The 15,048-nt window shown below is 49.8% G+C and overlaps 6 protein-coding genes across 6 annotated transcripts; 2 read left to right on the forward strand and 4 right to left on the reverse strand.

Moving 5' to 3' along the window:
* Positions 1 to 121: 121 nt before the first annotated feature.
* Positions 122 to 1,095, reverse strand: TRV_03995 (uncharacterized protein; the record flags this gene model as incomplete). The annotated part of the gene is made up of 2 exons (XM_003021860.1): positions 122 to 850; positions 946 to 1,095. The coding sequence occupies 2 exons, from the start codon at positions 1,093 to 1,095 to the stop codon at positions 122 to 124; spliced, it is 879 nt and encodes a 292-aa protein (XP_003021906.1).
* Positions 1,096 to 1,695: 600 nt separating this feature from the next.
* On the forward strand, positions 1,696 to 2,433 carry TRV_03996 (uncharacterized protein; the record flags this gene model as incomplete). Its single annotated transcript, XM_003021861.1, has 2 exons — positions 1,696 to 1,861; positions 1,994 to 2,433. 2 exons carry the CDS (start codon positions 1,696 to 1,698, stop codon positions 2,431 to 2,433), a joined length of 606 nt encoding a protein of 201 aa, XP_003021907.1.
* Positions 2,434 to 3,374: 941 nt separating this feature from the next.
* TRV_03997 (alpha,alpha-trehalose-phosphate synthase subunit, putative) lies at positions 3,375 to 5,210 on the reverse strand (the record flags this gene model as incomplete). The annotated part of the gene is made up of 5 exons (XM_003021862.1): positions 3,375 to 3,510; positions 3,572 to 3,911; positions 3,976 to 4,269; positions 4,430 to 4,783; positions 4,913 to 5,210. The coding sequence occupies 5 exons, from the start codon at positions 5,208 to 5,210 to the stop codon at positions 3,375 to 3,377; spliced, it is 1,422 nt and encodes a 473-aa protein (XP_003021908.1).
* A 1,305-nt stretch (positions 5,211 to 6,515) lies between these two features.
* Positions 6,516 to 7,030, reverse strand: TRV_03998 (uncharacterized protein; the record flags this gene model as incomplete). Its single annotated transcript, XM_003021863.1, has 2 exons — positions 6,516 to 6,961; positions 6,997 to 7,030. The coding sequence occupies 2 exons, from the start codon at positions 7,028 to 7,030 to the stop codon at positions 6,516 to 6,518; spliced, it is 480 nt and encodes a 159-aa protein (XP_003021909.1).
* A 1,226-nt stretch (positions 7,031 to 8,256) lies between these two features.
* On the reverse strand, positions 8,257 to 10,988 carry TRV_03999 (uncharacterized protein; the record flags this gene model as incomplete). The annotated part of the gene is made up of 6 exons (XM_003021864.1): positions 8,257 to 8,801; positions 8,869 to 9,927; positions 9,987 to 10,585; positions 10,651 to 10,670; positions 10,728 to 10,799; positions 10,956 to 10,988. The coding sequence occupies 6 exons, from the start codon at positions 10,986 to 10,988 to the stop codon at positions 8,257 to 8,259; spliced, it is 2,328 nt and encodes a 775-aa protein (XP_003021910.1).
* Positions 10,989 to 14,334: 3,346 nt separating this feature from the next.
* Positions 14,335 to 15,035, forward strand: TRV_04000 (uncharacterized protein; the record flags this gene model as incomplete). Its single annotated transcript, XM_003021865.1, has 2 exons — positions 14,335 to 14,352; positions 14,439 to 15,035. Coding segments are annotated over 2 exons (615 nt in total), but the record flags the coding sequence as incomplete, so codon positions are not given.
* Between the last annotated feature and the right edge of the window lie 13 nt (positions 15,036 to 15,048).

Here is a 15,048-nt window from a genome sequence, read left to right on the forward strand (position 1 = left end):
CAAAGGTAACTGATACTATTGTACTCCGTACTTGGTACGGAATCGGAGTACGTAGTTTTATTGCAGGCTCGAAGACACATCAATTGACGCAAGGGGACATCTTCTCTCGCCTAGGGAGGAACTACTTTGGATAGAATGCCATATGATACCCCCATACTGCTGGGACAAGAAGAAGGATGATGGACGTGAGCCACTTGAGGTGACTGTTTGATGTCGAGTCCCACGAATCTCTCGGCTCCCCTGTTGCTCCTGCATACAACTTCACTGTCGCCATTTTCTTCCTCTGCCATCCAAGCACTGCCAGAAACAGATGCCAGTACCTAAACCCTGGCCAATGTATGTCGAGAACTTCAATAACAGTATCTCTATGGCACTGCCAGAGCAGAAAGTCACTTAGCCGGCAGACGCCAGACGTCCGGATTAGAACATCCAAAGGGGGATCATTGCAGATATCCATGTTGTTATCAATTGTCTCGGCTGTGATCTTTCCCTTCCCCCCATTTTTTGGCGACTCGTTATAGTTTCGCACCGTCATTTCTATCGCTCTTGCCATTTCATCGCGAGAAGTATAGGAGAAACAAACGTTGAACGTTCCCTCGTCATAATCCGCGGTCTTCTCGACCAATTTTTCAATAAGTTTTCTGATTTTTTCGGGGAGCAGTTCCAAGCGACCGAGTACCCGAAACCGGATCTTGCGTTTATTGGGAGAAGGAGATAAATACTTTTGAATCCAAGTCTCAAATATGTCCATTAAATCATCCACCTGCTCTTTTGGCCGCTTGAAGTTCTCGATGCTGAATAAATATGCAGTAACGCATTCGATGCCGATATCAAAGAAAAGATCCAAGATCTAAAGTAGCAAATAAGTCGATATTCACGTAAGGTGCAGGTAATATACATTAAATCGTCCAGATTCTTCGCCCCCATCTGATGGCCGCTTTTTACATTAAGCTCACTAGATTTGGCCCATCGTCTGTTCCCATCTGCAATAATGGCAATATGTTTGGGAACAGGACCCTGTTGAACAATGTTCATCAGTAGGTTTAAAACAAATTGTGAACTCAATTGGTTCTGTAGTAGCTGAGCCAATGGCATGTTGACAGATAGCAGTTGGGCTGACAGGTGGTAAAAGCGAGTGTGGTTGGCTTTTCTAGGTCAAGTTGACAATGACAGCCGGTGGTATTTATTTGTCCGAACGCTCCAAAGCGAAGTAACTAGTAGATCCATCAAGCTGCGGGTGATGGCACCCGAGCTGGCGTCCATGGTGGAGTCCTCGGCCCATAGTACAATTTCATGGCAGGGGGTGGCCAGCAAAACAAACAAGAAATATACCAATCAAATAACGATATAGATTCGAAGCGAACTTTCTCGCTTCCATGGACACGTGTCCGCCCTGGGAATCCTGTGGTACAGAGCATATCGAGTGAGCTAGAGGCCGCGGTGATCGTAAGTATGGTTACACTCCATTTCGCATGTATACGCATCACAATACTAGCTAGCTAGCTAGGTCGATTATCAATCAGGCAATAGTAACACCCTTTCCACTCGTTTTATGATATCAACGGTCTCCACGGAGATACCTCGATCTCGACCTTCCCTTGATGAAACTTTTCTGCTTTCTCCAGGACGCTGGCCAGGCGGATAGCCAGCTATTACCACCAAAAAGCAGCTATCTTCCAGCAGAAGTGCTCAGGGATGCCGTTCCCTAGCAGGCTCAAGCTCCTCTTCCGAGCGAGCCGTCCAACATACTGGACAACAACTTTGATATTCTATCTCATCGGACTTTTACAGGCAGGCTCATACCCCCAGTCTGTCCCAGAGATCATGCTCGCTGTTGCATTCTCAGCACCTCTATGTCTAAGTAAGTAAATGTTAGTCATGATTAAGTTCTACCAGGCAGGTAGTTGACAAGGAAAGTCGTGATGGGCGGAAGTGATATCCATGACTATGAATCAGATATAAAAAAACCCTCGGAAGGGCCAGTCCTGGCTAGATGGCCGCTCTGTCGAGAAAGCAGATCATGCCTTCGTCCTACAGGCCTGCAAAGTTGCGACAATCGGTGTCATTCTACTCGCAATACCCGCATCTCTCCAGATTCCTCAGACCATGACCTATGTTTTGATAGCCCTTGGTGCTTCGTGGGCATATACCACTCCTCCAATTCGACTCAAAGGGCGGCCATTCCTGGACTCAATTTGTGCTGGAACGCTCTATTGGTCAATCTGGGCCAGCGGCTTTTGTTTAAGGGATGGTGAAGGAAGCACTAGCTTACAGGGCTCGAATCCGAGTGTTTGGATTTTCTTCTTCTGCGCCGGCTTGCAGATGTTTACTGCAGTTCTTGATCAGAAGGCAGACTCTGCCGCTAGTATTCGAACAATAGCAACAGCCTGCGGTGAACGGATGGCTGCCTTTTTAACGGCGATAACCTTGTAAGCTATCCCTTTCCCATTTTACATACTAGGCATGTGGAAATGATAAAGTGACACTTCTCTGGTTTAGCTTCATAGCAGCCGTCTCAATGGGTTTATGAACGGCTCTAGGCGCTGGTACCTTTGTGCTTTCGCTTCTATCGCTAGGCATTGTTATAGCGCCTGATAAAATAATCCCGGCAGCCTATCACATTGTTCCGGTTCTAGCTACCTTGAGCGTTGGGTGGGGGGCATATGGAATCTATAATGTCCATCGGGGGAGACCTATTGTCTGGTGAATAAGAATAATTAATAGGACTAATGCTTCAGCCTCTTCTACGCTCGAATACCTAGCGATCCCCATCCCAATCCTAATGATAGGGTCCTTATTCTTATCAGCTCTCAGCTTATATTGGTAGAGTCTCAGGTACCTATCAATTATCAACTGACTTCATTGGTAAATATTCATCTGTAGCCACCGGCTGAAGCTAAGTAAACAAGTAAATGCTATAGCTTCCTTTTATTCTTCTCCCTGACGCCATTTAAGCCAACCAACCCACCTCCTGGCTGCCATACGTCTTTGAAAACCCTCAACCTGCCAGCTCCGAATAATGATAATACAAGGAAACAAACAGCAAGGGTGCTGTACAAGGAACAAAGGAAGTGTAGAGGTGTAAGAGATCTGTCTGTCAATGAAACTCTGGGTGATTTGATGGGTTAGTGCCAAGAGTATGCTTGCTTAGTATCTGCCATTGTTTCATAACTTAAGAGTGGGGGGGGGGGGGGGTCATAGGGAGTATAGAAAGATAAAGGAGGTGTAGCATTTTGTATCGCGGATATCAGAAAGAAATAATAGAGCAGGGATTTAGTATGGTGTTGGATCCCGAGGTTGGAGCACGGTGTGTTTCCTGTGTTGCAATACACAGACCAGCTCCAGCTCCAAAGGAGAGTTAGGGATAACTTCCGTCACTGTAGCTCTGTGTGCGGGACCATATGTATGGCCTTGTTGTCTTCTATAGTGGCTTGAGAGAAATGGACCTTCTTCTCAGCACAGTTAGGCAACCTTGTTAGTTCGGATACAAATGAGTGACCCCAGAATGCACTATCAGAGCCATATTAGCTTTTACAATCTGTAAGAGTAATTGGGGGTTGAGTATACGAACCTTGTGTACTTGTTAATATATCTCTCCAACTTGGTATAGTTCAGCTTCCGCTTCTCCGGGCTCATGGTGACGGCTTCTTTGTAAGCTGCAGCCAGCTCCTCGGTATTCCAGGGGTTGATTATCAGGCTGCCATTAAGGCTTTGGGCAGCACCGGCAAATTCTGATAGAATGAGTACGCCATTGCGATCCCGCTGAGTAGCAATGTATTCGTATGATACAAGGTTCATTCCATCTCTAGTTGAGGAAACGATGCAAACATCAGAGACAGCATATAAAGCAATGAGCTCGTCAAAGTTGACTGATTTATGCAAGAAGTGTATTGGCATAAACTCGACAGTTCCTGGAAGTATTCGTTGGTTAGGCAGCGGTTTGGTAGCCAGCAGTAACTTTTTGAGAGTACGTACCAAATCTCCCGTTTATCCGCCCTACGAGCTCGTTTACGACAGCTCTGAGGTTCTGGTACTCTTCAACATCCTGCCTACTTGGGACAGCAACTTGAACCAGTACAACCTTTCCAATCCACTCTGGATGGTCGGTTAAAAACACTTCAAAAGCATGAAGCTTCTGGGGCACTCCCTTGATGTAGTCTAGCCTGTCCACGCCAACCATCAACTTGACACCCTGAAACTTTTGCTGAAGCGCAGCTATCCGCTTTTGTACTTTTTCCCGTTTTAGTCCCTCTGTGAACTTTTCGGGGTCTATACCGATTGGGAATGCTCCGACCGTTACAATCTTCCCAAGGAACTCTACTCCGTTAGGTGTGGTCGGTAGACCCCTGACATATAATAGTTAGCAAGTAACAGTGAGGCCGTGAAGAAGTATAAGAAGAAATGACTAACAGTATTCGCGAGCAACTACTTAGGAAGTGACGGGCGTAGTCGTATGTGTGGAAACCTATGAGATCACAGTGAAGGACCCCGAGCAAGAGCTCGTTCCTGACAGGCAAGATTCGATATATCTCGCTACTCGGAAACGGCGTATGTAGGAAGAAGCCGATCTTGACATCCTTCTTGCTATCTCCAATCTCTTCCCGCAACATCGAAGGTAGGAGCATCAGATGGTAGTCATGTACCCACACCAGGTCACCGTCCTTGACATCTCTTGCGATTGCCTGGGCGAACAATCGGTTTGCTTCCTGGTACGCCTCCCACGCAGACTCGTCGAAGGTAATATCTCCCGGGTGGTAGTGGAAAAGAGGCCATAATATCGAGTCTATATCACCCCGCAATCGACTTGTCAGCACATAGTTTGCTACCAGTTCTACGGCAATAATCTAAATGAAAAAAAAAGGGGGGATGGTAAAAAAAAGAGAAGTAAGACCAACGAGAGCTTTTTACGTACTGGAGAAGCCGTTGTAGTGTCTATCTGCCAGATCGTTGTCGATAAAGACCGGAACAGCATTATAGTCCTCCTTCAGCTTCTTCTTGAATATATCGACCTCGTCGAACGGCACCTCCAGGCCCGGCCACCCATACCACTGAAACTTCGTTGTCTTGGACAGGCCGCTGAGGCCGCTCACGAGACCCCCCGAGGACATGGAGGACTCATATTTGCCCTGGCTGGAGCGGGAGATGGTGATGGGCAGCCGATTTGAGACCAGCAGCAGCCTCGACTCCGCGCCGCTCTCTATTGCCGGCATGGCTGTGTGTGGTTGTGCTGTGGGCGGACTTGGAGCGTGGGGGGCGGGCTGGTGAAGAAGTTGCTGTGGATGTATGTATCTGTTCACGCGATACCTTGCACTTTCCGGCGGGCAGGGCGAGGGTTCAGGACCGACGGGCAGCGACGGAGACGGGGGCAGAGCAGGACGGTCGAAGCGGGCGATGCTTGGGCGCACTCAACGGGGTTTCGAGAGTCGTGTCAACGCATAAGGGGAGCAGGACGACGGCGGGCAGGCGGGCAGACGGCGCTCTTCTCTCGTCAGGGAGAGCTTGCTTGTCTTCTTCCTCACGTCACGGCCCGGAACAGGGCGAGCAGACGAGCCACCTCCGGGGGAGCTAAAAATAAGAGCCGGCGGGGACGAAGCAGGGAAGAAGAAGAAGCAACTTCTGTGACGCCACCAGCTTGGCGGGCAGCAGGACGGCGAGACAGAGCTCGAGGAACGGCGGCGGCGAGGACGAGCAGGCGCAAGAGGGACGGGACAGACGGGCTGGCTGGAGCTGGAGATGGTCGAGGGCTGGGACGGTACCGCAGTAGCGAGCTCGTCTACGAAGCAGTCCAGCGAGTTAACTAACTAGTTACTGATGCCGGCGAGCAGGACGTCTGGACGATACCTACGACGACGAGGCAGACGGACGGCCGACGAAGCTCCTTTTGAGGCTGATATAGGTTAACGATAGGCGCAGTATGCGAGGCAGCAGCAGAGCTAGTTAGCTGGTTCTAGCCTGGCAGCGGAGGCAAAGGCTGGTGGTTCAGATACATATATATGCAGGGACACCACCGTCAGCGGCATCAGCGTCACCACGGAGTCAACTGCTGGATATCTGACAGCCCTCGCTACGGCACATTCCGATGAGCTTGAACAGTCCTTCCGCAGCGCTAGAAATCAGCCCGGGAGTCAGACTTGCACCATTTATTTGCTCCGCTCGAATTGCTCGTATAGTTAACTAACTACAGCAAGAAAAAGTCTGCGGGTTTGCTGCTGGGTTTGCTCTTTACGCCTAAATAGCAGTTGCATCAGCACTCCTTGCTTGCTTGCTTGCTGGCTGTTCCCGGTGCTACGTGAGTGACAGGCAGGGAGCCTCGGAGGCAACGGGGATGGTTTCATTTTGAGGGTTCGAGATGCGGCTATTTATTTGTTGACAGAAACAAGCGCTTGCTTGCCACCTGGGGATTTTTGATTCCATGGTTAGACGTGAAGCAACAGGCTCGCAATCCCCCCCGCCACTGATACATATATACATCGAGATGGGTTGGTTGATAATAGCTAGTGATGGTCCAATTCCTCTCACAAGGCCGCTGTTTTACTGCTACAAGACCATCGGCCCGTTTGTTCATCGCTGGTCACCTTTCCTTCGTGCTCCAGTTTGTTCAGGACCTGTATCACTCCGTGCGAAGCAGGAAGATGCAAGCTCTCCGGCACCGCAGCATAGATAACTTTGACCAGCTCAATGGGCGTCCAGCCGGAAGGTTTCGTGTCACCGGGCTGGCTGCTATCGAGCGAACCGTACTTTAACACCCGCAGAATTTCCTCTTCCCTCTGCTGCCGGTGCCGGATATACTCTGCTATCTTGGACTTGCAGTTCTCAATCACCGGGCCGTGGCCAGGGTATCCTCTGGCACTAACACTGGCTTTATCTCCCATCTTCTCCAGGCTGGCCATATATGTCTTTAACTCTTCAAAGACCGCCGTTCCCTGGCCCAGGACATCTTCATGTAGACGAGGCAGGTCAGCTACGTAGTTGTGTAGCAGAGACAGCTATACTCACTATCACCAGTAAACATGGCTTCCTCCTCCTCCATCAAAAACACAATGTGGTCTCTCGTGTGCCCAGGCGTATGCAGTGCCTTCACTGTTGCTCCCACCACACTAAACACCTGCCCATCTTCAATACCGCATTGCTCCTCGTCTTTCTCTGGATCATGCTTATACACCTGCACATCAGGGCATATCCGTCTCAGGTCCCGTACACCCCCGACATGATCGTGGTGCCAATGTGTTAGCAGAGCGTGGGAAATAGTGGCCCGTTCACTGGTGAGTGTTTGCTGCAACGCCACTGACCACGATGGCTTGCCTTCCCCCGTATCGATGAGGAGGCGTTTAGCTCCACGGCCAAGTAGATAGGTATTTGTTCCTGGTTACGCAGTGTTTATTGTTGGTTTTTCCTGCATCATGCATCACTGTGACTGCAAGACGGGCGTGCATACCTTGGAGTGTGAACTGGGGACACGGGTTACTCTATTGGCACCAATTATTGGCAAGTGAACGGACGTACCTTGCCAGGATTCCCCCCTAGAATCCTTATCACAGAGGCACTGAGCCTCTCTACCTCTGCGAGGGGCACCAGTTGCGTTGCCATTAGCCGGTGTAAGCGTGCGCCGTTCTCCCTAGTGGATATGATAAATGGGTATACTGCTTGCCAATTTCAGGGGTATATATATCTTAGCAGATGGAATAGATAGATGGAAACTTGTTCTCTTGATATATACCTAATGAAAGTCCGGATATCCGTCTATCATAATCCTTTGGTGGTTTTTTCCCAAACACTGGAGGCTGAAGCGGCTTCAATAGCACTTTTACCTCGGCTGAATTACCATACTTAGTAAGCACTCGAGTTCAGACGAAAGGAACCGAAGAGCTGAAGGATTGGATGAAAAAAAAAGGAACCTGAATGATTATTCAAGTATTATATATACACATGCAGGCAAGCAACATGATCTTTGGCTTTTGAGATAAGGTAGGACAAGCAAGTTGACAAAATGAAAATACAGCCAATGTGCAACTGCTGGTGATTACCTCCATTTCATCATCAATGGGACATGAACAAAAGCATCAGCTCGACAAAAGAGGCGCAAGGGGGTGTATTTGGTACATAGGAAAAAAGAGACAAAAATAGACCACATAGAACCAACAGGCGAAGAAGAACGAAGAAGTGCGGTAAACAGCAAAGGTAATATGAAAATCCCTCTCAATCCTCTATTGGCTGAAAATAAGACAACATTAGGCTTAAGTCAAGGGGGAGAACTGTTTACTGAGCCTTCTTGGCCATGGTGTTCAAGGCGCTTCCGTTCTTGAACCATTCGATCTGGCTCTCGTTGAAGGTGTGGGAGAGCTTGACGTCGAAGGAAGCACCATCCTTGGGGTGGACACGGAGAGTCATTGGCTTGCCAACGGCGAGCTCAGTGCACATCAAGTCAACCATGGCAGTTGGTGGGATACGGTCGTAGTCAGCGGGATCAGCGAAGGTAAGGGGAAGCATTCCCTGCTTCTTAAGGTTGGTCTCGTGGATACGGGCGAAGGAGCGGGTGATGATGGCCATGCCGCCGAGATGGCGGGGCTGGAGAGCAGCGTGTTCACGGGAAGAACCTTCTCCGTAGTTCCAGTCACCAATGACAACCCATGGGATGCCGCGGGCCTTGTAGGCACGGGCGGTAGCAGGGACGGAGTCATATTCGCCAGTCTCGAAGTTCTTTACGCTGTTGCGCTCACCGTTTTCGGCGTTGACAGCACCGATGAGAAGGTTGTTGGAGATGTTGTCAAGATGGCCACGGTACTTGAGCCAGGGACCGGCCACTATAACGGGATTAGCAATTTATTTTATAATATTACGGAAGTTGTTACTGAGATCAAGAAAACTTACTGGAAATATGGTCAGTGGTGGTCTTGCCCTCACACTTAATGAGAATTGGAATGCCCTTGGCGTCCTTTCCATCCCAAGCCTTGAATGGCTCAAGGATCTGGAGACGGTCACTGCTTGGGCTGACGGCAACGCTGATGGAAGCACGGTCAGCTGGAGGAGCCTGGTAGGTGTCACGGCCTGGGTCGTAGCCATTGGCTGGCAGACCCTCGCCCGTTGGGGGAGCGAGCATGAACTCGTTTCCGTCCTTGTCCTTAAGCTTATCGGTCAATGGGTTAAAGTTGAGGGTACCGGCGATGGTGAGAGCAACAACGAGGTCGGGAGAAGTGACGAAGGCGTGGGTGGCAGGGTTGGCATCGTTACGGCCAGTGAAGTTACGGTTGTAAGAGGAGATGATAGAGTTGGCTTCGTTCTTCTTGACGTCCTTACGATCCCACTGGCCAATGCAAGGACCACAGGCGTTGGCAAGGATAACACCGCCGAACTCCTCGAGGGTCTTGAGCTGACCGTCACGCTCGATGGTGGCACGAATCTGCTCAGATCCGGGGGTCACAGTGAAGAGAGACTTGGCCTTGATGCCGTGGTTGAGAGCATCACGGGCAATGGAAGCAGCGCGGGACATATCCTCGTAGGAGGAGTTGGTGCAAGATCCGATAAGACCGACCTTGAGTTCAGAGGGCCAGTTGTTTTCCTTAACGGCCTCCTTGAACTTGGAGATGGGGGTAGCAAGGTCGGGGGTGAAAGGACCGTTGATGTGTGGCTCTAGCTCGCTGAGGTTGATTTCGATGAGCTGGTCATACTGGGCGTTCTCGTCAGGGCGGAGTCCCTCGGCGTAGACGCGAGAGAAGTCACCAATGGACTGACGCCTGGTAGCCTTGAGGTAATCGTACATGCGGTCGTTGAAGGGGAAGACGGAGGTGGTAGCACCAATTTCTGCACCCATGTTACAGATGGTACCCATACCAGTGCAGGAGAGAGAGTTGACACCATCACCGTGGTACTCAATGATGGCACCAGTGCCACCCTTGACGGTGAGAATACCAGCAACCTTGAGGATGATATCTATGCGACAGTCAGATGCTGAAGATCAACTTTTGTTAAGCTATAGAAAGAAAACCTACCCTTGGGAGCGGTCCAGCCAGACATTTGACCAGTGAGCTTGACACCAATGACGTTGGGGGCCTTCAATTCCCAGGGAAGACCAGCCATGACGTCGACAGCATCAGCACCACCAACACCGATAGCAGCCATACCAAGACCACCACCATTAGGAGTGTGAGAATCAGTACCGATCATCAAACCACCAGGGAAACAGTAGTTCTCGAGCAAGATCTGGTGGATAATACCGGATCCGGGCTTCCAGAAACCGATGTTGTACTTGGCACAAGAGGTGGACAGGAAGTCGTAGACCTCCTTGTTGATCTCGTTGGCACGGGCAAGATCCTTGTCACCACCGAGCTGGGCCTCAATCAAGTGGTCACAGTGGACGGTGGCAGGAGTAGCGACCGATGGCATGCCAGCAGACATGAACTGAAGGATGGCCATCTGAGCGGTGGCGTCCTGGCAGGCAACACGGTCTGGGCGGAGCTTGAGGTAGGACTTTCCACGCTCAATCTCCTGGCCATGAGGGTCGTCAAGATGGGAGTAGAGAATCTTCTCGGCAAAGGTGAGTGGGCGGTTAAGACGAGCGCGCACAATGTCGAGGTTCTCGGCCATTTTCCTATTACCCAATGCGGTTAATATGACGCTCAAGCTAGAATTTCGCCTCCGCGATTCAATGCATACTTGTAGTTGATGTAGTTGCCCTATAGCTGTCAATTAGCCCCTAGCCGCTCCAAAACCGTTTCAATTGAAGTATTTACCTTCTCCCAGTTGGTCATCTCGACCTTCTTGTCAAGGTCAGCGGCAGAGGCAAAACCCCGCGCTCCGAGAAGCTATACAGACACGACCAGCGGTTAGAAAGCGTCACGATTGAAGCCAGGAACAGGCTGACAACACTTACGAGGCGGGTTTTTGGTGCCTACAAAGAAGATGGTTAGCATTTGGCTGGAATAACGGGCGTGAGGAAGAAGGGCAAAAAAAGGACGCACCATGGCACTGGCACGAGCGAGTGTGGTGAGCATGATGAGAGTCGATGTTCCAGCACGACTTAAGAAATCAGGGTAGAGTCATCCACCGTCGAGGCCGCACTCGAACAATGGCGCTGGTTATATAGAGTGGAGTGGTCTGGCGAAAGGGAGTTGGTGAAGAGAAAGGAAGAAGAAGAGAAAAAGCAGAAGATGTCGCAGAAGTTGAGGTTTAAAGTAGCCGGGAAGAAGGTCATAACACTGGCCAATCAGCGAGCTGCCAAATTGCTGTTACTAAGGCCAGTTCTGCCGAGGTGCCCGCGCAAGTCACGTGACAAGGGTAACTGCGGAGGCGGAAGAAGCGCAGAATAAGATGACTAAGCTGAGAGATAAAAAGCTGGGGGAAAAATTTGCTGGTCTGCAGACGCACTAGACCGAGATAGGACTAGCGTAGGGCTGGATAGCCAAATCGGACGACGCTGGTTGGCTGGGCTGGTGAGTGGACTCCACGTGAGTCGGCGGCGATGGCGGCCGAGTGGTTTACGGGGAAACACGGTCCGTCATTCTCCGTCAAGGCGTTCACGGGCCACCGCTTGCGAAGAGCAAGGGTTCTTCCGGCGGCGGGCTCTTTATCTCCGTCGCGTTGCTACCTAGGTTGCCTCTTTGATTCAGCATTTGCCATTTGTAAAGACAGCGCACTCGCAGAGTACGTACCCTGTGCCTGAGCAAGCATCAAAATTAACCTGGGTGATTGTTTGACGATGATAGTAGATTGTGGCCTCCCTCTTGCTCTGGAAGTCTGAGATCTGGTCCAGGTGAATACGAAGCTTCACCAGGGTTTCAACTGTTGCAGATTGCCGTCGCTCCCACAGGGGTCACATCTTTGTGTGCCATGATTGATGACCCATAAATCATGATACAAATCTAACCTACAACACCTTCAACCTTGTAAGATCCTTAGGATGAAAACGTTCGATGTTTCTGTATCTGTACTCCGTACGGAGTAAACAATCCTAATGTCGAGTCAACAATGATGTAATCCAATACAAACAGATCAAACGCCAAGCGATTATCCTGTCGCTTACTAATTAACTTTATTCCCACAACGACGAAAGAAATTTTGTTGCTGATAACGGAGATATCAAGATCGATTAGACCAGCATCAAACATATATTCAAATACGTAATTTATATACTACAATAATGGGTTCAATTCGCCGGTCAAAGACAAAGCGCCGTACTAGGTATGCTCTACTCTCCGAGTCCGTTCGTTTCGTCTGATTCTAATCGCTGTCCAGGGACTACGACCAAGTCGTTGCTGACTTGCGTTCGCGCAAGCACCTCACGCAGTACCACAGCACAAAAGATGTCGAGGATCTTCCAGGCCTAGGGAAACATTACTGTGTCGAATGCGCCAAATGGTTTGAGAGTGAATACAACCTTGTCGCTCATAGAAAAGGAAAGAATCACAAGCGAAGGTCGGGCACTCTCCCTGGTTTGAACTGCTTGTCCGGGGCATGGACTAACATGTTCTTGACAGACTACGAATGCTTTTACATGAACCCCATACACAGAAGACAGCAGAGGCGGCCATTGGACTCGGAGTAGATAATGGAACGAAGTCAACCGATAGCAACGCCGCAATGGAGATTGAGACCGATGTGTGATGTATTCGTTTCTAGTAACACGGCTGAGAACGACCGAATGATTGCGTTGGTTATTGGATATGGCCCGCATGGATGAATTGTATATGCGGTGGTTGACCCCCCGTACGCGCGGACAGCAATTACCCGCTCGCGGGGTTGACGGAAGGGGAGTTGGCGGCGCGGGCAAAGTGAGATACGACGGAGTCGATTGCAGCCCCTGTCTCCCAATTAACTGGGTGAAAACGGGAAATATACCCTTTCGACAGGCCTTGAACAGGGAGGTATATTGAGGGCTACTTCTGGGTGGATGATATAATCTGAATTTTAGAGGGGAAATGATGGGTTCTATGTCTATACTGCTGCCATAGCTTGTCTTTCATTGAATACCTTCATCATCCATTCATATATTGCCCACTACAAAGGAGGTATGGTCAGCTCTGAATATGAGTTCTGTGGAGCAAAGAAAGCTTACCTGGACAGCGTTCACCCCAAAGGCTCGTAGGCTACATACCCCTAGCCCTCTATAAAACACCCGTAATCCGTCGGTCCGGTATGCTTCTTTACTTATTTCCCAGGCATCGAGTAGCCTGTGCCTTTCATGAAGCTTTCCTAGCAGTGACCCGCTCTCGACGGTAGCCAATGTAAAGGATTTCTGGGTTTGCAGTCTTGTCTTAATGACATCCAGAGGAAATACAGATGCCCAAGTCACTATACCAGCTATTCCGCCACATATGAGCGTTTTCAGTGCTATCTCGTGCGCTGTTTCGCCATTCCGCGAGGCCATGCGCTTGCATAGCTCGTATGACCAGAAACTACGCTGTTAGCATCCCCGGCGACTTGCATCCAGGGGAACAGGAAGTGTACATACTAAAATCCATATCCCACTGCATCTCTCACGCTTGTAATGCCTCCACCGAAATATAGCCCCTTCACTCCATTACTTCTAACAATACTTTTAGCAACTTCCCATGAGGATACTGCTTCGGCACCAGTGCCTCTATGCATCTGGCTTCGACATTTCACGATCTCCGTAGGTGAGGAAACCAGCCAGCTAACCATCCCTCCAACCGCCCCAGCAACCCATATTTGACCTAGGGTAGCCTCTAGAGGCTCTGTGGGGTTCTGCACTCGTGGCTCCAAAGTTGTCAAGCTGCGGTTGTAGCTAGTGAATAGTAGGGCGTTCAAGGCGCCATATGTTAGGACTGGAGCCGCGGCACCTATATGGAAATTGTTAGAGGATGTATCCCAAGGTGTACATGGGGTAAAGGTGTTGTACCTCGAACTAACGAGCTTTTCGACTCAAACTGACGGGAGTAGAATGCATTCGATCCTCTTACTCCAGCTGAATTAGCTTGAAGACGCACTTTGATTACATCAAGCGGGTTGCCAATGACTATCCCCACGGCTCCGCTGAGGTACCCAGCCCAGAAATCCGCAGACATTGATGCATTTCTCTATCAATAACAGCCTATTCACATGAGTATCTACAACTTCGCAATGTATTCCGGGGAGTGAGAATAATAGTAGCCCACTTAGTGGGATGTGCTGGTGGGGGACAAGATGCCGAGGTTAAATTTATGTCACGTGGAGCCGTGCCGATTTGGCGATTTGACGCGTTGAACTATCTTTAGAAAACCAAACAAACGCGTTCGAACGTCGACTTCATCACGACAACGACAAGGCAGCCATTTGGTCTATCACAGCTCTTTTTGGACGATTTGATGTACGTATCACTACTCTGAGATCAATGACTGACAAATGACTTACACTGTGTCTGTAGGCATCGACCCAAGTCTTCCGTCGCTGGATCGACACCCTCCAAAACTGGCCGCCTCTACACCGTTGGCCCCCAGGCTTCACAGGCTCTCTCAAAACCTTTCAAATGCCCCGGTTCAGAAACCCGTCGAACATCTGATAAGCCTGCCCGCAAGCGCCGTAAAGTGAACTATGCAGGCGCAGATTGTAGTGCCGAAGATGATGGCGCCAAACCATGGACAAATGAGGACAGACTCGCCCTCGCAAACCGTGACGCTAACCGCTTCCCAGTATTCAAAGTTAAAGATAAAGAAACCACCTTTCGCCAACGGTTTCACGTTCCTTTGATCGACAAGTCGAGTGGTAACTACAGTTCTGGTCGCTCTGCCCCGACTCTGGGAATGCGCTGTGGTGCTACTTTCGTCGTTAAACCTCTACATGATCCCAGCGGAGAGTTTGCAATCGTACTTTATGACCCAACTATCGATGATAGGCCGGATGACAAGGATGAAAGCAAAGACACTACTGGAAACAAGGAGGGTGAAGAGGTCGAGCAAAAGAAGTTGAATCAGCCACTAGTGCATAAAAGCCTTGCGGAAATATTGGGGATCAAGAAGAATGTTGACGAAAGACCCAAAGTACCCGTCGTTATCGATCCGAGGCTTGCAAAAATTTTACGACCGCATCAGATTGAGGGTGTAAAGGTATGTAAAGTAA

Source organism: Trichophyton verrucosum (genome assembly GCF_000151505.1).
Source record: "Trichophyton verrucosum HKI 0517 chromosome Unknown contig00319_1.f1.exp, whole genome shotgun sequence".
Taxonomy (NCBI): domain Eukaryota; kingdom Fungi; phylum Ascomycota; class Eurotiomycetes; order Onygenales; family Arthrodermataceae; genus Trichophyton; species Trichophyton verrucosum.